Source organism: Ictalurus furcatus, chromosome 29 (genome assembly GCF_023375685.1).
Source record: "Ictalurus furcatus strain D&B chromosome 29, Billie_1.0, whole genome shotgun sequence".
Lineage (NCBI taxonomy): Eukaryota > Metazoa > Chordata > Actinopteri > Siluriformes > Ictaluridae > Ictalurus > Ictalurus furcatus.
The window spans coordinates 5,300,806-5,323,130 of record NC_071283.1 but is presented as its reverse complement, the minus strand read 5'-3'; the positions used below and the strand labels follow the sequence as shown (position 1 = coordinate 5,323,130).

General features: G+C 41.3%; 1 protein-coding gene across 5 annotated transcripts; it reads right to left on the bottom strand.

Annotated features, from left to right (window-relative positions):
* Positions 1–5,352: 5,352 nt before the first annotated feature.
* On the bottom strand, positions 5,353–20,285 carry phf3 (PHD finger protein 3). Of its 5 annotated transcripts, none has more exons than XM_053619376.1 (16): positions 19,235–20,285; positions 17,317–17,579; positions 16,929–17,045; positions 13,809–15,099; positions 13,178–13,412; positions 11,601–11,646; positions 11,386–11,506; positions 10,992–11,148; positions 10,709–10,825; positions 10,465–10,584; positions 10,241–10,379; positions 9,953–10,160; positions 9,095–9,242; positions 8,922–9,011; positions 8,636–8,831; positions 5,353–8,377 (listed from the first exon to the last, which is right to left on the bottom strand). In XM_053619376.1, exons 2-16 carry the CDS (start codon positions 17,552–17,554, stop codon positions 6,537–6,539), a joined length of 5,064 nt encoding a protein of 1,687 aa, XP_053475351.1. In that variant the 5' UTR covers positions 17,555–17,579; positions 19,235–20,285; the 3' UTR covers positions 5,353–6,536. The 5 variants fall into 5 exon arrangements, with proteins under 5 accessions (XP_053475351.1, XP_053475350.1, XP_053475349.1 ...); XM_053619375.1 differs by having other exon boundaries at positions 17,317–17,574; XM_053619374.1 differs by having other exon boundaries at positions 17,317–17,574; positions 19,287–20,285.
* Positions 20,286–22,325: the final 2,040 nt, after the last annotated feature.

Here is a 22,325-nt window from a genome sequence, read left to right as displayed (position 1 = left end):
ATTCAAGAATAATTGAAAGAATAATAATAATCAGTAGGCAAATACTTTGTCCACCTTTTAACCAGTGCTTCAGCAATTCAGTTTCATGCCTGGCCCTTTTTATGTTCACCTTTTTTCCCTTCATTTGAAGTTGTAGAAGGTCCATCTCCATGTCACTTTTTCTTATTTGCCTTTGAAGATGAAACTTATTCTGCAACTTTGCAGGAAGACAGAATGATAATTCTGTATAATTCATATTATAAATGTCTGTAATACAAACACAGACCAAATATTTTTAATCAGGACAACTGCAAACAATTTTTTACACTGCCAAGATTCTGTGTGGAGATAGATGGACCCTCCTCTGTACAGGAATTGCAGGAATATGTGGCTGATGTAATGTTTTACAAGAATCTTCCTGTAAAGAGCTCCATTCATCGTTCCTTCAGTTGTATGAAGTCTGCCAGTACCATGTGATGAAAAACAGCCCCACACCATGATGCTTCCACCTCCAAACTTCACTGTTGGTATAGTGTTTTTAGGATGATGTGCAGTGCCATTTCTTCTCCAAACATGGTGTGTAGTATGACAGCAAAAAAGTTCCATTTTGCTCTCGTCTGACCAGACTACACTCTCCCAGTATTTCATAGGCTTGTCCAAATGAGTTGTAGCAAACTTTAAACAAGCTTCGACATGCTTTTTCTTCAGTAATGGAGTAATGGTGAGCATTAGCAGTGAAATGCATTGCCTGTTGTTTTCTCTGTGACGATGGCACCTGCTGCCTCCAAATGTTTCTGGAGCTCTTTCCAAGTGGTCCTTGGCTCTTGGGCTACTCTTCTTTTTTTGATCAAGGTTTCTTTATTAGCATTTTTCAAATTAAACATACAACACCAACCAAACAAATATAACAAACCCCCCACCCCCCTCACCCAGTGCCAGACATAGAACATACATATTACATATTATAAAGCCAGACCACCATAGAAAAGAAGAGAGCAAAATAAATAAAATTATAGATAATGATCACATAACTATACTGTCAGCATCGATGTCTCTGACAAAGAACAGAAAAGGTTGCCAGATTCTGTAAAATTTCCCAGTCGCTCCCCTGACAGTGTATCTAATCTTTTCCAACTTAAGATGACACATGACTTCCCTGACCCAATGACTATACACTGGTGGAGCAGGATCCTTCCATCTAAACAATATTAATCTCCTGGCCAGGAGAGTGCAGAAGGACATCATGTTGATCTCACACCAACTAAAAGGAGTATTCTCTGGGGTCACCCCAAACATCGCAGTAAGAGGGGACAGTACTACTCTTCTCAATATCTTAGTGAAAGTCTCAAATACAGATTGCCAGAATGTGTACAGCTTTGGCCATGTCCGGAACATTTGCAACAGAGTGGCTGGAGCCTGTCTGCATCGATCACATGTGGAATCTATGTCGGAATTAATCTTCGAGAGTCTAGCTTTGGACCAATACAGACGGTGAACAATTTTAAAATGGACAACTGCATGTCTGAGACATATGGAGGAGGAGAAAATCCCCTGGATTACTTTGCGCCAATCATTATCAGAAATTGATTCGCCTAAGTCCGTCTCCCATTTATTCTTAAGGAGATCTAGGGACACATGCATGCCGAGTAGGTCATAGATAACCCTTATTGTCTGCTTCCTGGCCAGTTTACATTTAAAAATTGAATCCAACAGCGAATTGGAAGAACACAATGGGAAGGTGCTGCTTGAATGAGACAAAAACACCATCAACATAGCGATCAGACAGTAAGACAGCCCCCTTTCTAGACCAAGTAACTAAAGTCTTATCCAACAAAGATGGGATAAACAGATGATTATTTGCAATTGGCCCCGTGAGTGACAAGTCCCCAAGAGAGAAAGATCTTCTAAACTGATTCCAAATTTTGATTGAGTGTACAACAACTGGATTAGAGGTAAAGCTAGACAGAGGTTGTGTGAATGGTAATTTAGCACACAGTAGGGCCGCCGGGGAGATGGACGCAATGGATGCCCCTTCCATAATTGTCCATCCAGGGGCTGCCGCACTCTCCCCCATCCAGAACAACTGCGATCTTATATTAGCTGCCCAGTAGTAGTACATGAAGTTTGGGAGTGCCATCCCTCCCTTCGCCCGAGGTCTCTGCAATATATGACTTTTGATCCGTGGTGGCTTTTTGTTCCAGATAAAGGCTGATATCTGATTGTTCAGTTTTGAATAGAAGGAATTTGTAAGAAACACTGGGAAACACTGGAAAACATATAAAAATTTAGGCAGCACATTCATCTTTATAGTATTGATTCTGCACCCCAGGGAGAGAGGCAGGGGTCCCACCGCTCAATATCTTGCTTCAGATTAGATAACAGGGGCTGATAATTAGCTAGGTATAGATCTTTATAACTATGTGTAACCCACACCCCGAGATACTTGCATTTTTTTAGACTAATTTTGAAAGGGAATGAGTCTAGAGGTACCTGGAGTGCCCCCTCACCAACAGGCATCAGTTCATTTTTTTGAATATTGACCTTATAGCCCGATATTCTGCCAAAAGCCTCGACTAGGACCATTAGTTTAGGGAGACTCTCAAGGGGCTGTGAAATGAACAATAGCATGTCATCCGCATACAAAGAAACTTTATGCTCTATCCCTGCACGCCAGGTCCCCCTAATGTCAGTATTCTGTCTTAGCGCCACAGCAAGTGGCACCATTACAATGGCAAATAGCAGTGGCAACAGAGGACATCCCTGTCTTGTACCCCGCTGGAGCTCGAAGTAGGTGGACAAATTATTATTAGTATGACCAGCAGTCCTCAGAGACGTATACAGAAGTTTGACCCATGATATGAACCTGGGACCAAATCCAAACCTCTCCAGCGCGCTGAAAAGATAGCCCCACTCCACCCGGTCAAATGGCTTTTCGGCGTCAAGTGAAAGCACTACTTCTGGGGTACCAGGTGGAGAGGGGCTATAGAGGATATTGAAAAGGTGTCTGATGTTGAAAAAAGAGTAACGATTCCTAATAAAACCTGTTTGGTCCGGCGATATAATGGATGGAAGAACCCCCTCCGAGAGAAGTTTTAGCAAGGATTTTAACATCGGTATTTAGTAAAGAAATTGGACGGTAAGAGCTGCACTCAAGAGGGCTCTTATCTTTCTTAAGGATTAAGGAGATAAGTGCTTCACGCATAGTAGATGGCAGGGCTCTTACAATAACAAAGGGGAGAATTGCCTTGAAAACTTTTTATAGAAATCGGTTGGATAAGCATCCGGTCCTGGGAACTTGCCCATCTGCATAGAGCCAATCATTAATGCTATCTCCCCGCCCGAGAGGTCCTCCTCCAACCTTGCGGCCTCCCCTGAATCTAAGGACGGAACATGCAGGGTCTTAAAAAAGTCTTCTTACAGAAGGGTCTACAGATAGGCCGGAGCTGTATAGTGACATATAAAAAACTTGAAAACTGGGGTTAATTTTATGACTATCTGTACATTTTGAGCCCTGCTCGTCATATATTTCAGAGATGGTCAGATTAGAAGTTCTCTCTATTAGGCTACTCTTCTGACTATTCTTCTGACTCCCTGGTCAGAAATCTTGCGAGGAGCTCCTGTGCGTGGGCGGTTGATGACAGAGTGATGTTGCTTCTACTTGCGGATAATGGCCCCAATGGTGCTTACTAGAGGATTCAGAACTTTTGAAATAAGTCTGTATCTGATTCCATCAATATGTTTCACAACAATAAGGTTGCGAAGGTCTTCAGAGAGCTCTTTGCTTTTAAACATCATGAGATGTTTCTTGTGTGACACCTTGGTAACAAAAAGCCTTTTTACAGACCATCAATTTACTAACCCAGCTGATATTAATTTGCACAGATAGGAGGTATAATTACTTAAGGATTTCTGCTGGTTCTTGCCTTGGAGAACTGCTTTTTCTTAGAGTGTTTAATACTTTTTTCCTGCGTCATTCCACTTTATTACACATAACTTTATTTATGGACATTCATGTTGTGAATTCTTTACATTTCCAGATTTCTTGAGTTAATACTGATGTCTGGTGAAATTTTCATGTGAAAAACCTCGTTGGAAATATATTTACTGAAAAAAATGTTGACGCGTTCAATACTAATTTCCCCCAATGTACATTTTACCAAGCCACTTATATCATGGGAGGTAGCTGACTGTGATGAACTGCCCCCTGGAACTGCCCCCTTAATTAAGGGACAGTGACAGCTCCTCAGCCAGAGTGAGTTAAGGTGCTGGTGGTCCCCCAGCCATTTTGTGAGCCTCTGCCTTCTTCCTGTGGCTATATAGAACAGAGAGAAAAGTTATTATAGAAGGTTGGGCCAATTAGTTAGGTTACAGTTTATGAAATATTCTTTTTTGTGTGTTTCATTTTGACTTGGCTCCAAGTTCTTCTGGGTCCAGAAGGATTACATCTGCTAAAATATAAAGACTATTATATTATTAGTACTATGTTCAATGTTCAGAAATTGACTGAGGGATAAAAGTAAACACACATCTATTGAATGTTACGGTACAGGTCTAATAGGAACAATGTTTAATTTAGCATCATAATGAAAGGAAACCTTTCAGATTTACTCTGATCCATTACTTTTTTCCAAGCCAACTCTCTGTCCAAAGCAGCAGTTACTTTTTATTTTTATTTTTATAAATGGCTTATATTCCTCAGAAGCATGCATTAAAACCTCTAACTCTGCTTCGCTGAAGTATGCAGCTCGCTTTATTTTTTTGCCCTGGGTTTCCATGGTGACTCCTCAAATCGGCGATCCATTGACAATGTCTTTATGTACTGGCCGTGCACGTGTATTAACGCTGAGTAACCAACTGGAGGTTGATTGAACTAACTCTTAACCAGTGTTCTGGAACCGACATACACCAAGTAAGCAAGGTTTGGGTTAACCCTGCTTTCTGGAATACCCTCAGGAGTGGGTCTGATATGATGCTTGTGGGCCAAAGAAAATCCACACTGATTAACATGGGAGTATATTGGATGCAGTGTGTGTACTTGATGTAAAGTTTTTCAGTTTTTAATTTTAAGTATTTCATTTGTAAAGTCAGAGACTTTGAAATATGTATGTACTTCATAGACCAGTTATTTCATATTCCAGTTGTTTAACTGTGTAGAGAAACAACATTAAAAACCTCTGTTCTGTCCATAACCTCCACTCAGTGGTGTTTTATTTGATAGAACCAAACAGAACTTAAATGCTATTCCCGTTTGCAGTTACATGACCAAGAAAAAATGTACTGGACAAAGATCTTCTATAAATACTTAATGTAATACATAACCTTTTGAGCAGTGTTCATCAGTGAAGGCAGGCTTGTACACAGATAGACCCAAGGGGTGCTTTCAGCTCCTGCTCTTTCGACCTCAGATTGTATGAGTGCTTTCTTGACTGGCGTATATCTGGCTCTCATATAAGAAGAGGAGTTGTCCAGCAACCAGTGTCATTGAGCAAGATCTGTTTCAGCAAAGCACAATTAGCTCAACCATGTCCTGGAAATGTCACCTTAACAATGATCTCTGCTTAGGGATTTTTCACAAAGACCAACTGTTACATATACAGACATGACCACACCACTGAAGTGTCCCATGGAGCTGGTACAATGTCTGCCTGATTATTTGTTAAAAGGATACTGTTTGAATAACTGAAGTTTTAATAGGGGATGTTTTAAACATGATGTTTAAAAGTGGAACAGTTTGGCCATTGGGAAGTTAAAAGCCAGTAAGAAAACTTCTACAATAGTCAAATTATATAGACTTCAATGAAAGGCAAGATGCACTGACAAATGCACTTGACCTCTCTGGATCAGTGTTACAAATATAAACATTAATCACAGATGTTTTACTGTCATGCTCAAAAGCCTACTACTACAATCCAAACTGCTGTTCTTTCATTATTATTCCTCATCTCTCTCTCTCTCTCTCTCACACACACACACACACACACACAGAATAAACGTGCTAACCAGGTGACAAATATAAACAATGTGTGTTTACTTGTGTATATTTACAATTTAACTGCATTCTTTTTATTTATTTAATGGTGCATTAATGGAGAGTCCCATTAATACTTGACCAGGATTTTTAATAAAGTTTGTTTTATTCATTTTTTAATCAACAATAAAAAGATTTTATGAACTGTACATAAACACAATGTGCAGCAAGCACGTCATCTCTACTGTTTGATAAAGCCAAAATGTACAGACACATTGTCATTCAATGCAAATAGAAAATGTTGAAGATATTTTAAAAATGCAGAGGAAATAATGTTTTCACTTCTTGGCATTAATTTTTAATTAATAACATGAAAACCTGGTTCTGACTGAGACTTCTGGTTCTGATATTAATTAAACTTTAAAACAAAGACATTTAAACCAAACTATGAACAACTAAAAATGTAAAATTACACTCATAAAAAGCTGTTTTTAAATGATATAAATAACTTCTTACTATGCAGTAAAATACAAAAAGAACATGTCTGGTCAATGTTTTTGAATGGGTGTATCTAGGTTGAGCATGAAGTTCATGAGTGACTGTCTCTCGAGTCTCGCCTGTGTTTTTCATGATCAGAGTCCCGTCTGTGTTTGTCCCTGTCTCTGTCCCTGTGGTGACTGCTGTGATGTCTCTCTTTCCTCCTCTCCCCATGCCTGTCCTCTCGCGAGTGTTTGCTCTTGTGTCTGTGCCTGCTCCGGCTTCGACTCCTGCTGCGACTCCTGCTCTTGCTTCGGCTTCGGCTCCGACTCCTAGCCTTGTGCCTCTCTCGCTCGTAGTGTTGGCTCTTGTGCCTGTACCTCCCATAATGTTCTCGGTCATCCTTTTTGAAGGGATCGGCCAAGGGTCTGGACTTCCGGTCCCACAGCTCAGAGCCCTGACCACTCTTGTTCAAGGGTGGCAGATTCAGCATGGAGGAATCAGGGAATATTGGGGTTGTATATGACTGTGGAGGCCCAGCAACTGCCTCCGGGACAGCCTGTGGAAAACAAGCCGGAGGAGGCACTGCCTGAGCCCAAGGTGGGGCATGCATTCGAGTTTGAGGATCATTCTGGGGGAACATCATTGGAAGAGGCAGAGGTGGAGGGTAGCTAAATGGCGGAGGGGCCTGCTGATGCATGGGTATAAATGGTGGAGGGTTAGACTGAGGTGGGTAGGTGGGCACTGGTCCAGGGTGGTAAGCATGGTCAACTGGTGCAGTGTGATAAGGAGGAAATGCAACTGGAGGAGGTCCATGACTTGCAGTATTGAAAGGAGTGGGGCTTAGAAGACGTTGTCTTGACTGCTTGAGACCTTCATTTTTTCCAGACAAGGAAATAGTGGTGATGGTCTGAATATCTTCAACAGCTTTAAACTCTGACAGTGGCTGTGCAGATTCTGTTGCTGATGATGGTTGTGAAGGTGCAGACTGGCTAACTGATGACTGGTCTGAAGGTGCATCCTGGGTGACTTCGAGTTGTGATACGTCTTTATTCAAAGACAACTGCTTTGCATCAACAGGTTCTGACGCATCAGTCTTTTTCAAAACGCCAGTTGTGGATAGTTTTAAAGTCTTTGTTTGAATTTCCACAGTTTTGTGTTTGGAAACATCTTCAGTGGTATCATTAGTGCTATCTATCAATGTAGCTGAAGCGGATACAGGAGACAGGTTTATGTCTTGACTAGGCTGTGTGCTTGGTGGTGTGGTATCCGTTTTTGTTTCAGTGCTGTTAGGTTCAGTATTAGGCTGAATTGTGGAAAGGCTAGAGAGGAAAGTTTCTGTAGATACATCTCCTGGTTTATCCTTTAGAGATAATACAACTCCACTTTGTGGTTCACCTTCTTTTTCTTTTCCTTGTGAACTCGTGATCTCTGCATTTGAACTGGATGGCTCTTGTTTCATCTCGACAGATTTTGGATCCTTCTTTTTGATGATGAAACGGTCCAGCCTGGGGGTCGTGGGTGTTTTAGGAGTGAGACGACCTGAGGTGTCACCATCAGAGCTAGATGTCTGACTGACTGCACTACTAATTGTGTTTTTTCCTTCATCATCTGCTGGTGTAGCCTTCTCAGATGTGGGCTGCTTTAGCACGCCTGGGAGGAAACGCAATGAGACATTTTCCTCATCCTCGATATCTAATCGAGGTTCAGTCACTGCAGACTTGCTAGGATTTGCACTGTCCTTATTCTGTATCCGTCCAAGACTGCTTATGAAGTCTTTTTCCTCATCTCGGGCCACCACAGCTTTCTGGACAGGGTCTACCTGAGGTTTGTTCTCCACCAAGAAACTTGGAGGTTCACTGGCCTCGCTTGGTAGGAGGACCCCAAAGTCCCTTTTGGGCCTCTGGCGAATGATTAGTCCCAGAAGAAGGTTTGGCCGGTTACTCTCTAACCCTGTTAGAAATTATTTTAAAAAATACTTAGTTTAGAATGGCATGTATGAGTGAATACAAGTCACTATTAGCTTTTATTTGGATGACGTGTGTCTCCACAAGAAGTACCAAGCATTTGGAAATACAAGTTTAAATTGTTATGCTGTATTAATCATTCCTGTTTTTCGATTAGTACCAAATTATTGCATTTCTGATGATTCTACTTTTAATATTTCAGGAGAGTTTGAGAGTCATCTCTGCAAAGTAAATCAAGTCTTACCTGGGCCATCAAACGGAACAATCTGATGTGGAATTTTTTCAGTGGAGCCAAGAGGGATGAGATACATGTCTTTAACTTGTTTGCGGTTGTTGGCGACAACACCGTATCGCCTGCGACTACTGAAATAGGCGTACAGCAAGGTGTACGAGATCTCATCTTCCTCTGTGACTGGGGTGAAGCGAATTACACATATTTCCTGAGGAATTAGAAACAACAGCAGACCATAAGCTGTGGCATTCATTTATTCTTATTAGCAAGTCATATACAGCAAGCAAGTCATGCTCACCTTTGTACCAGAGGCACGAATTTTTTCCACATAGTCCCAGACTGTTTGGGGAGAGATCCTTCCACCAACCTGGATTGTGTCTGGCAGATCCTGGGACATCAACATGAGGGAAATTAAAGCTTGCCTTAAATTCAAATGTCAAAATGATCAGGTTTCCATCTAATGACGCTTACTTCGGTAAGGTGGTCCAAAATTCCAGAGACTGGGTAAGCTTTCGTAAGGTACCGAGCTACAGATGGCATGTCTATATATCCGTTCCATAACATTTCTAAACCAGCCAGGAATGCAACTGTATCTTCTTTATTGCTCGCACTTTCCAACCTGTAAGGAAACAGTGCCTTAATTACATAATGAAAATTCCTGGAAGCCATGATAACATAAAACCTTCAGTGTTTTGTGCTAGGCAATTGCAGCACAAATTGCATGGCTACTTACGGCCATATGCATGTACACTACCGGCTAAAAGTTTAGACACACTCATTCTTTAAACTCATCAAAACTCTGGAGTAACACAAATGGAACTATGGGAATTATGTTGTGATAAAAAATCCAAAATAGATCAGCATAATTTAGTATTTTAGCATCTTCTAAATAGACCCCCTTTTTGCCTTGAATTTTCAGAAATGTATTCATTTCTCGAGGAATCACCCAAGATGCTTTTTAAACAGTATTAAAGGAGTTCCCACCTACGCTTGACACTTATTGGCTGCTTTTCAGAATATTTCACTCTGTCATTTGAAAAATATTTTTTTTGTAAAATGTTAGTTTTCTAATGAAAGAAATGAATATGTTGGCACAATTATATTTTTGCCTAATGTAAAAGTAAATGTACAGTGGAGAAAATCACGCAGTTGCTAGTGCACCTAGCAGCAGCTATAGTCTCTGGTGGTCTGTTTCAAGAGTTCATAAAAGAAACAAATTGCAGCACGACCAATCTAAACATCACCATTACTACTGTGATGTAATCCACTGCAAGGACCTTAAATATTAAGATTCAAATACAGAACATTCACAAGCTGAAGCTGTTTTACCTTGACTCAAAAGCAGGGAAGTTAAGAAGGCCTTCCTCCATTGCTCTCAGAGACAAGTCATCCACCAGGGCCAATGGAGCAACAGGTGGAGATGTGGGTGTGGGTTCATGGCCCTCTCCTTCTGTAACTGCGGACTGCCTTCTAATGACAGTCGAGGCCACTTTGACAGCCTTAGTGGTTGCCTCCTCCACTGGTGGAACCATTCGGCCTTGAAGTAAAAAAAAGCACTGAGATTAAATTCGAAAAAAATAAATGACGGTCATGATTTTTAAGGCTTAAACACGTTACCTGTGCAGATCTTGCAGTGAAGATCAAAAAGATGAGACTTGTGCAAGCTTGTTGTATCTTTAGCTTTCTTGGGGCTTTCTGCCTTTGATTCTGGTGTTTTTTCCTCACACACCTCGACAGCTTTAGGTGCAGGATCAGGCTGAAGGGAGAAGGGAGACATGTCTTACTATAACTTGGACATACGGCTTGACAGTTGCACACAGAAGCAGCTCATTCAGTCTTACCAAGGCCTCGGGAGCTTTTGCAGGTTCTTGGTTCTCAATTTCAATCTCCCCTTTGTGTGTGATTTTGGTGACTGGTCGTCTCTCCACTTCCCGTTGTTCTTTTTCGATCATTTCAATTGTCTGCAAATAGGATTAACAGTAAGAGACGGTTAATATAAAACAATGCTTAGGCATATTACAAATTTTCCAAATATTAGGCTGACTTTTAGTCCAAAATATCTATCTGTATTTGTGTGTTAATTACATGTCGATTCTCTCGTTGTCGCCAAGCAGCCAGTTCCTTGGAGGCTAGTTCTTCTGCACTCAAACGAACTAAATCTCTAGGAGGAATCTCCCCCTTGAGAACACGTTTGAATAACACCTGGAAGAGGTTGCGCATTTGTGTTTTACTCATTGCCAACTTCTGGGCACAAAATTACTTAAACATGTTTAAGAGTTTGTACAAGACTGGAAATCAGTTGGAAAGAATTAGAAATCTATTACTGTTGCAACACAGGGTCCAATATGAGGATGGAAAAAACTCTTACGTTATTCTTTGTGTCTCTGAGATTGAACATCAAGCTTCGGTATTTGTTCTTGTACTTGCCGTCGACACCTTGGAAGAGGGCAAAAAGCTCTTTTTCTGTACCTTTAGCCAATTCAGCTGGCTTCTCTTTTGAAATCTTCAAGTCTGATTCCTTCATCCTTTGAGCAAGTGGTTAATGAAAATAATTCATTCTATTAATAAGTGATTAAATAAGAGTACGTCATGATAAATTGTAAAGCCACACAGCAATGATTTAATACACGATCATGTGGTCATTCTTCAACAGATCATCTGAATTAAATTCCCAACATTGTCACTAAATCCTGATTACACCATTAGCCTAAATCCCAGTACAAGGTGTTGGTAAAAGGCGAGCGTGTTGGTACATTCCATACCTTTTCAGGAGAATCTCCTCTAGTGCGTCTCGGACACTCCTCCTGATTTGTCCAGTGGATGGTTTCTTTAAGCTTGGAAGAGAAATTTTAGCCTTCTTCACCTCATGCTTCACAGTTGACCCTGAGGAAACCAAACCAAACCAAAGTATTTAATGAACTTCAGATGATTACGAATGCATGTTTTTCATCTTATGCAAGGGAAATAAGAATCTTACCAGTTTTGAGCACTGAATCCACTGATGATCGTCTTTCTCCCGAGTCCTGGTTTAAAGTGACAGAGCAATTACACTGCTGTTTGTCATACCATATTGGCACACAAATCACCCACTCAAATACACAGAATGCCAAATTATGGTACAAAAAAATGGCTATTGAGCTGTGTGGTGCATACAAATACAAAGGTGGTCAATACAAAAATAGCTACGAACATAAGCAGAAGCAAAGGAATCCCTTAATGCCCTTATGGGGTTGAGCTTATAAAATATACATGGAAATATAAAGAAATTAACATACCCCTTAAAAGAAAGTATGAGAGTAACCTACATGCCACATGAGGGCAAAACCAGTGCAAATTAGGTTGGGGACATGATGATACGCCCAGTTTTGTCCCAAACACTTTCTGAAAGTCACTTTAAAATCTTTTATGAAATGGCTCATGGAAAAAATGAATCAAATGCTTTATAAAATTATCACTTAAGCCCTATTGATAATGTAAATTTTTTATCAGGGTGCATGCACAAATCAGGTTCTTACTTGCCGTCCCACAATCCCTTGGGCATTTTTCACGACTCCCCGCTGAAAACGAATACGTACGAAATATCACATACACGCAAATTCACATTCAGTGCGCAGGTACGGAATTTAATGTAAGTGAAGACACAATGCAAGCCATAGAAACAATACTTCCAATGAATCAATCATTCACATTCACTCAAGCTAAAACACAGGGCCATGGAGAAGGAGAACTGCTTCTCTCCGTTATAATCCATCAGCACTCTGTTCGTTCAGGTCTGCAGAGTCAGCTTACAAGCCGTCCGTGGAGCTTTGTGCGTCTCTGAAGCAGGATATTATTGCAAGCTATCTGGCTTAAACAGAGTTGAAGGCATCTCCATTACAATACCCGCCCTGCGACTCTCTTAAGTTGCACTGAAAATTTGGGGTTAGGTTTTTGGCTGGACTACTTTCAGGTACCACGAGGAAGGACATATATATAGGCATAGGATGAGTGTGTGCCAATTCAAACCGACAGCTCTGACTGAGAGTTAATTTTATTGGATTGTCAGGGTGGCTTACATCAGCTCAGGAACATCAAGTTGTAGCCTACATTCCTCCTCTGATTCAAAAATGCTTTTCATTATTAACCAAAAAATGTCCTGGCCAATCTAGCATTACATAAAAGTGCCAACTGGCTGAACAGTGCTGATGGCTCTATGCACAGTAATTTATTTCACTGACACTCAACACATTGACATTGTCTAATATTAGACCCTTGATGATTTAAAGTGTTATCTTATGCAAACAAGAAAACCATGGAGCGCCGGAGGCATCAGAATTTTTTAGAGAAGTCATTAGAATAGGAAGTAAACTTTCCCAGGTGTTGATCAGTTGTTGGACATTATACCCATGTGCATTTTCTAGGTTCTAACTGGACCATACTGGCTGTCCCATGCCTACAGACAAATGTAAAACCACATACTGTAGCAGATTAAGTCTGAACACCACCCGTAAGTCATTTTTTGTCAAAATCACTACTTGACACTATTTGAGTCAAAAGACCAAAAGCAAGTCTTACCTTCCTAAAGGGCCTGATTCCACCTGCCGTGACTGATGCTTCGGGTCCCTGTTTCTGATCTGGTGCTGAATTGTTGTCTGTATTCTCAGTATTGCCTTTCCCACCTTCATCGGCACAGCATTTAAGACAGACATACTCCTGGTCATCCTTTTCCATTTGTTGTACTGTAGCCAGGTCCAGTCCAATACAATCGCCATGGAACCAGTCATCACAGCGCCCACAGCCTACCATGAATCTGAAAATACACTTACTGTTACTCACAGCACGGTCCCGGGAAGTCATTTACTGCACGTCATATTAACTGTATGGCAGTAATGTTAACAGTATAGGTCTTGGAGTAACTCTGGCACATTTAGTGTTTTGCCTGCTTTAACACTCCCACATTCACTCAGGCCTGTTGGATTAGGTGTGTTAGAGCAGGGAAAACACGAAAATGTAGCGCTAGGGTACAGCTTTACACAGCTCATTCTTAGGTGTTCCGGGAGTATTTCTATAAAGGCCACCTTGGGGAAGGTGACAGTGATTCATTCAGGTAGTGAGCTTGTTATACAACACATTTTTAACAACCTAACATCTACCAAACCTAATCTGAAGTATCAGGTTGTTAATCTATGGGTGAAAAGGAATCTACCTGTTGCTGTGTGGTTTATTACATAATCCACATTGTTTGCTTGAATCCCATGCTGTCTCATTTTCAGAAGCAGGTGTAGGTTCCCCCTCTGCTGGCCCCTTCTTCACCACAGGAGCATTATCAGGGATGAACAGTTCAGGTTCATCTATAGAAATGCTTCTGCTGCTTCTGCTTCTCTGTCTCTGCAAAAGCTTTTCTGGTTTCTTGATTTTTGTTTTCTCCTGTTCTTCCTCTGCTGGGCCGTCCTTCACTGACTGACTCTGTTTGATCCCCGAGGGCGATTGATTTTGTGGTTTCTTTACTGAAGGAGGAGATTTATTCATAGCTACTTTAGCACCAGGACTGGAATCGGAGGACACCTTTCTATTTATTGTGGGAGAGCGTGGAACAGAGGGGCTGACATTGTGTTTCACCAGATCACAGACTTGCTCCTTTTGTGGTTTCAAGGCTTGTTTGGGCTTGAGAGATAGAGCTGGTTGTTTTAGGCCTATGCTATTTGGCTTGCCTTTGATGTGTTGCTGATTTTCTGCTGTAGCTTTTTGCACCTTTTTATCTTGTGGTTTGTGAAGCTTGGACCCCTTCTGCAGGACACCTGCTCTGCTAAGGTGCTTGTTTTTGGTTATACCCAGTGGTTGCTTGGGTTTCAGGAGCTTTTTATCAGCGATTTTCTCCGTTTTGACATTTTTTCTTTCTGATTTGTCATCACTCAGCTTTTCGGCATCGTTTTGGTCAATGGCTTTGGTGTCCGTGGTTACCTCTGTCGCACCGTTGGTATGTTGCACTTCATTCGGATTTACATATGGCCCTAAATCCATAGGAATTTCATTAGCTCCTTGTTCTATGACATTAAGCTCTTCAACAACCTCTGGGGCTGAATGCACATCAAATGTCTGTGCCTGTCCCGGATCCAACCCATTGCTTTCAGTGGTCATGGAATTGTCCTGGAAGCTCAGAGACTGAAGACTGCCTGTATTAAATGATCCAGAAGTGTGAGAAGGTCCAGGCAACAATTCAATTTTGTAGCCCCCTACTGTCACTGTTAAGCGCCTCAACACGACCACAGGTTTCATTGATGGGTCAACTTCATGGATGTTAAACCGACGGCTCAGCAATTCTTCCCGTTTTTCCATATGCATCTCTGTTACTGAGATGCTACTTGACCCTGGTTCTTCGTCATCCTTTACTTCGGATATCCGGCCAGTTTTTTTGCAAAGCGCTTCAGTGGAAACTCCTCTAAATGGACCTGGGCGCCTGGTCCGTCCACCTCGGCCTCGGCCTCTAGATGAAAAGGCTTAGAAAAGACATAAAAATAACTTTAATGGCAAGTCTGAAGCAGTTAATTATGTTTCATCACGAACACAATCCACCCTCTGATGTATCAAGATTACATATTGAAGAATGAGTGGCTCTAGATTAAAATTCACACCCAGCCATTATATTATTGCAAAAAAAGGAAGCACGGAAGCACGACAGTGATGCACAAGCAGAAACTTATGTTTATATCCAAAATGCTCCACTGTATGCAAGGGGCTGGGGAAATTGGTGCGAGTTGCTTAAACTGTTCACTTTAATTCAAGTTTATCGTATATTTGTAACACTCAGTTTGTGGATTATATTTGAAATTTAAAAAAAAAAATTAAAAATAAACATTTATTGAATGAATATTTTTTCCCCCCATTCGATTAATCAATTAATTGGAAGAAGAAGAAGAAATAATTGGCAGATTAATCGATTATGAAAATAATTGTTAGTTGCAGCCCTGCTTAAAAGGTTCAGTTTAATTCAAGTTTATTGTCATTATATGCTGTATTTGCATGCTTGCAGTGTAAAATTTGTCGTTTATTATAAGGGGAGCGATCTATTTGTAACGAGGTCACGTTGGACCTCACTCGCATTGTAGACACGGTGATAAACAGTGGGAGCGCGAGTATGATCTGTAATATCACATTAAAATGGTATGGTCAAAGTAAGCATCAGTAAAACAATAGGCCTAAGTTTTAGTCTGAGGTTTATATTTGTAACACTCAGTTTGTGGATTTTATTTTAAATAAAACAAAAAATGGTTTGAAAATGTGTGTTTCCAGCATCCAATTAATTGAAAAAATAATAATTAGTTGCAGCCCTAGTTTACACCATATTACAGTTTAAAAACAAACCCTATAAATTTTCTCCACCTTGAGCACAGCCAGAAATCCAGCTCATTGAGGAATGTGTTGTTATACATTTAAGCATCCTTTCAAAAGTGATGTATTGTTTATAGAGTTGTTACTGTGTCACAGTTTCACAGGTAGTTACAGTGTATGATGGCTGACTTTTTCAAAATAAAAGACTGAAATGAATTTCAGTTTATTACCATTTACCAGTTCATTGTTTTACCTAATCAAGTTCCTTTAATGTCCAGCTGTAACTCCCCAAAAATTTTGGCTGGATTTCACAACTCTGGACTCTAGCTAAATCATATTACTACTACCACTACCACCACCACTACTACTACCACCATGACGACAGAGTTGCACTGAAAACCTATTGGCTGTGTAATCTGCAACTGTTGTAAACATGTTACATTGATATGTCGGCTCCTGCTCCTAGCATTTTTATAACTATAATGCACAACCCTATCAAACGTACAGACAAACATCCCACTGCTGACCAAAACTAAACCAAACAACCATCTGCTTTTGCCTAAGCAGCACTGCACACTAGTTAAGACTTTGTTCCTCGCAGCCACTCTCTCTGCGACACTGTGACAAATACTGACACAGTAAGATATTTTATTTTGAGTCACTGAGAAAATATTCTAAGCAAGACGAACATTGAATGGACTTGACCTTTTTGTTTCCTTTTGTGTGTATGTGGTGGGGTTTTTTTTTTGTTATAAACCACATACAAGGTTTAATTTCCTTTCATCGTCACCATTTGGCTTGTGGGGTTTTTTTTCTCAAAAGGTGATGAAATTTTTAAAACTAGGGTATCATACAGTGAAAATTCCAAACCATAAAAACCTCTAATCATTAATTTTAGTACAAGTAGTTTTGAAGAATGCAAAAGCATGATCTTGGTAGTAAATGGTTAGAAAGCCAGAATGATAACGCTCATGCTCTCGCTCTCTCTCATTCATACCGGTTTGTTTCCGCTGTAGTTGAGTGGTGCCTTTCCTCCTGCCTCGGGGAAACTTGGCCGGAGTCTCGTCCCCATCAGCACATGTCTGGCTGAAGCCTGAAGAATTCATGTCATGGTCTGAAACAATAAGAAAAGTCAAAAAGAGAGTTTAAAACCTTTTCATGTCCCTAGTCCCTGCTAGTTTTTTGGGTTTTTTATATATATACACATTATATATATATACACATTATATATATATATATATATATATATATATATATATATATACACATTATATATATATATATATATATATATATATATATATATATATATATATATATATATACACATTATATATATATATATGTGTGTGTGTGTGTTAATGTTTAGAAGTATGTCTTTGCACCTAATGAGCTGGAGAGCTGAAGGTTAGCATCGTCATTTTCTAAGAGATGAAACTGTGCGCTGGCAGATCCAAACATTGGATCCTTGTCACTGAGCATGTTCTTGAGTGAGTCTCCTGGTAGGCTGTGGCTCGATGCAAACTCATCACTTGCTTCACATTCCAGGTTCTGGCCGAGGAGCAGGGAGTCTTCCAACTGATCACTGGGAATTAAATGGTTAAACGTGCCAACTATATCCATGAATGCTTCCACTGTCACGTCTGCTCTAGAAGAATATAGATAGAGGAAAAAAAAGACATTTTATTATATTACTGTGAATTAACCACAGCCTGGTCAGATGATGCAGGGGTGGACAAATGAAAATCAATTCATTAGTTAGACCAGCAGGCATGTGGAAGCTCCGGTATGATGCCCAGGGCCATGTTTTGGTTGCCTGGAAACCTTATTCACTAGGCTAAATAGTGGCAGCGAACGCAATTTAATAACATACAGCCTGGACACAAAATATGCTTATATATCCTGGGCTGCTGATTTGTTCAATGGCCAAGTCATTATCAAACCATCTCCGAGATGTACCCGACGTACATAACATGCATATATAATTATGCACGTAGGTGAAAAATGGGCCACATCCAGGTCATTAACAGGTTATATCGCCAGAGCAACAGGCTCATAAGTGGAATATTATATATTTTCATACGACACTGCCGTGGATACACCCTGGATGGGACAGCTATCCATCACAGAAGTGTTTGCAGATGTTCTCCAGCTTCCTCATGAATCTGAGCGGGATACACTTTTTACTGACAATGAATGGAGAGATAACGATCATTCTTAGATAACTGCTTTAAAGTGATGGAGAAGTGCAAGAGTTTTGTTCTAAGACCTAAAAAAAATATCACTGACACTCCATATAGTGACCTTCTGTATTTAATAGAGGACCCTGAATACATGACCATACTGCTGCTCATTGATCAGCCCCAATACAGGCTCTTACTTACTTTCCTCTGACCCCCTGTAAATTCTGACCTGCCGTCATATATCTAAGAGAAATAATTGTTGTTTTTTTAATAAGTAAAGAAGAATCATTAAAGTCACAGCAAACAGTCACTTTGTTTGAATTATCACAAACAAATGTGTTTTATCAGCATTCCATAGGTCCACCCTTATTCCGGCAAGTCCCGCCTCCTGCGCTAGGATTGGTTAGAAGTTCATGCCCGTAAACACGCCGCAGACTGGACTGTATGAGGATGAAACACAAGCCAATCGTAATCCAAGAGGCGGAATATTATCAGCCAATCCTAGGGCATGAATTCGGACCAGTCGGAATGCAGGTAGGAAAAAACGCAAATACGAACTAGCACGCTATGTTAGGCCTGACTAGCCGAGTGTTAGAGAGCTAGCTAACATACACCGACTATACTCTGCAATGCTGACAGGTTTTGAAGTAATTACACCTCTAGTGCCTACAATGTCCAGTATGTCTATTGGAAGTACTTATAAAATGCACCAGCAAATCGCATGCTCAGTAGCAGGTTAGCTTCAAACCACCACACGACACGGGCCGTGTTTGGAGCTAAGCTAAACCAGCTAAGCAGTGTGTGTTCATAAACAAGTGACCTCGCGTTTATAACAGCTGCCGCTCATTAGAGCTGCTCTTAACGGGTCATGCTCCAACATCATGCATAAACGTTACAAACTCACTTTACGGCTCAGCGACTTCATTCGCCTGAGATTTGGGGAAACGCGCTGCCAGCTGTGTGCTACAAACATGAACTTGTAAACTCCGTTGCTAGTGCGCAAGCTGGAGCTAAACAAGGCCGTGTGCGCGGTGTTAAAGCTTTAACGTTAACGCCCACCTCGCGCCTCAGCACTGGACCAGGAACTTAACGAGGTTCGTTTAAAAACAAACACCATTACCTTACTGTCGAAAAGCCAGGGCATGTTTTAAGTGGTCAGTAATTTCACTCACACTATGCTCCGCTGTCTACATTCCCACTTGAGATTTAGGAGTAAGTAGCCTGCACTTCCCCTTCCCCTGCAAGACAACACAGTCAACTGCAATGCATCTTCTGTCCGGTAGAGGGCTTTCAGTGGGGGGACAGGCTTTCAGCACACCGCCCTCTACCGGCGTAGGCGTGGAAATAAGAGAGAAGTCAAGTCAGCTTTATTCAGTCCGTACATGATTTCGTGGAGTGTTTATTTTGTTCGATTTTTTATTTACTGGTTAGCACGTTCGCCTCACACCTCCAGGATTGGGGGTTCGATTCCCGCCGTGGTCCTGTGTGTACGGAGTTTGCATGTTCTCCCCGTGCTGCGGGGGTTTCCTCCCCAAACACTTCTCTCCTTTTTCCCATAGCATCTCCACTGCTAAAGCCATATACTACCAAGAGAAGATTGGCAGTTCTTCCAACACCCATACTCTCTTCAAAACCTTTTCTTCACTTCTCTGTCCCCCTCCTCCCCCTTCCCCTACCTCTCTCACTGCAGATGACTTTGCCACTTTCTTTTCCAACAAGGTTACATCAATCAGGAACCAGTTCTCAACCCCAGCCATGCATAGACCGGCTCCTCCTCCATGTAACTCTCAACTGTCCTCCTTCTCTCCTCACTCAGTGACCGAGGTCTCAAAACTCCTCCTCTCTAGCCATCCCACAACCTGTCTTCTTGACCCTATCCCTTCTCACCTTCTTCTGTCCATCTCTCCCACACTATTACCTGCACTGACACACATCTTTAACGCATCCGTCTCTACTGGCACATACCCTACCTCATTTAAGCAGGCCCGGGTTACCCCAGTGCTTAAAAAAAACGTCACTTAAACCTGCTGTGGTTGACAACTACAGACCTGTTTCCCTCCTCCCTTTTCTTTCCAAAAACCTTGAAAGAGCTGTTTTCAATCAACTCTCCATTTTTCTCACGCAGAACAACCTCCTGGACACCAAGCAGTCTGGCTTCAAAAGCAGTCACTCCACGGAGACTGCTCTGCTTTCCATCACTGAAGCCTTACGACTAGCAAGATCAACCTCAAGATCATCTATACTCATCCTACTCGACCTCTCTGCTGCTTTCGACACTGAATCATCAGATCCTCCTGTCAATTCTCTCCAGCCAAGGCATCAACGGAACGGCTCTGCGCAGGGTGGAATCCTATCTCTCAGACAGATCCTTCAAGGTATTGTGGACGGGAGGTATTTCTGAAACTCGGCAACTCACAACTGTGGTTCCTCGGGGGTCAGTTCTGGGTCCACCTGTCTTTCCTATTTATACTACATCTCTGGGGCAGGTGATTGAGTCTCATGGCTTCTCATATCATTGCTATGCTGATGACACCCGGCTCTATTTGTCCTTCCAGCCTGATGATCCATCTGTCTCTGCACGAATCTTTGCTTGCCTGTCTGATATCTCGGACTGGATGAGGGAAAACCACCTTAAGCTCAACTTGGCAAAATCTTCTCGTCATCCCAGCCTGCCCCTCAATCAACCACAACCTCACTGTACAGCTCAGCTCAACCACACTCAAGCCAACCAGGACAGCCAGGAACCTTGGGGTGACTTTTGATGACAACTTGACCTTTACAGACCACATTTCAACAACTGCACGGTCCTGTAGGTTCATTCAGTACAACATCAAGAGAATCAGACCCTATCTCACCGAACAGGCTACACAACTACTAGTCCAGGCTCTTGTCATATCATAACTGGATTACAGCAATGCACTACTCTTGGGCCTCCCAGCCAGCTCCAACAAACCCCTCCAGATGATTCAGAATGCAGCAGCACGCCTTGTCTTCAATCAGCCCAAAAGGACTTATGTCATCCCCCTCCACTGGCTTCCTGTGGCTGCTTGTATTAAATTCAAGGCCTAGAAGCTCACGTACAAGACCTTGTCTGGAACAGCACCCCCCTACCTCAACACTCTCCTTGAAGTTTATGTTCCCTCAGGCAATCTGCGATTGATTAACGACCAACGCTAAGTAGTGCCTACTATTGGAATGAACTTCCAACCTCAATCTGGACCACAGAATCTGTCACTATCTTCAAAAAACAGCTAAAGACCCACCTCTTCTGTGAGCATGTAACTAACTTCGAAAACGCCAACCTCACATTATCCTTTAAAAAATAAATAAATAAAAAACTTACTATGGCACTTATACCTCTACTCTGTACACTTTGCTTTTCTAGAACTCAATTAAAAAATCTTGTACGGTAGCATTATTTGTTCTCCGCTTGATATATCGCCTTGCTTATATTTCCTCATTTGTAAGTTGCTTTGGATAAAAGCGTCTGCTAAGTGAATAAATGTATGTAAAATGTAAAAAGCAAAGATACTTTTATTAATGAGAACGAATAACTGGCTGTAGAATAATCTCTAAAATAATCATACAGTTGGCAAGTAACTAATTCAATGTGCCACATATTTCATCTGTTGTTCCCTCAAGCAATGAAATAATGCAAATGGAAACTGTCCTCAGAGAACTAAGAATGAACACAACATTAGGAATAAATACCTGAATTTGGAAACAAACTCCAAAAAAATCACAAAATTGGGAACGTTAGCTCGCTTACTATCAAACACGGCTAATTTTAGCATTTACAAACAATGATTAGCATTCACCCTGCAGTTCTCAGCTTGTTTCTCACTGAAGCTAAGCAGGATTGAGCCTGGCCAATACCTGGATGGGAGACCTCCTTGGGGGGTGGGTCAGTAGAGGGTGCTCACCCAGTGGTGTGTGTGGGTCCTAATGCCCCAGTATAGTGACAGGGGCAGTGGGGATTTTGTCCCCATCACTTAAATCAAAATTACATTAGGAAGGCATGTCTTTAAAGATGATACGGACAAGAGGAATGATTACAATGACCAGTAATGACTCAATGTAAACACGGGCATGTGGGCATTCTATTAAGATAGACTATAAAAATGTAAAGCTGTTCTTTAACATACAGACAACAGCATTTTAACTGCATTTATAATCTAATAAAAATCTCATTGGTCAGACTGACAATACAA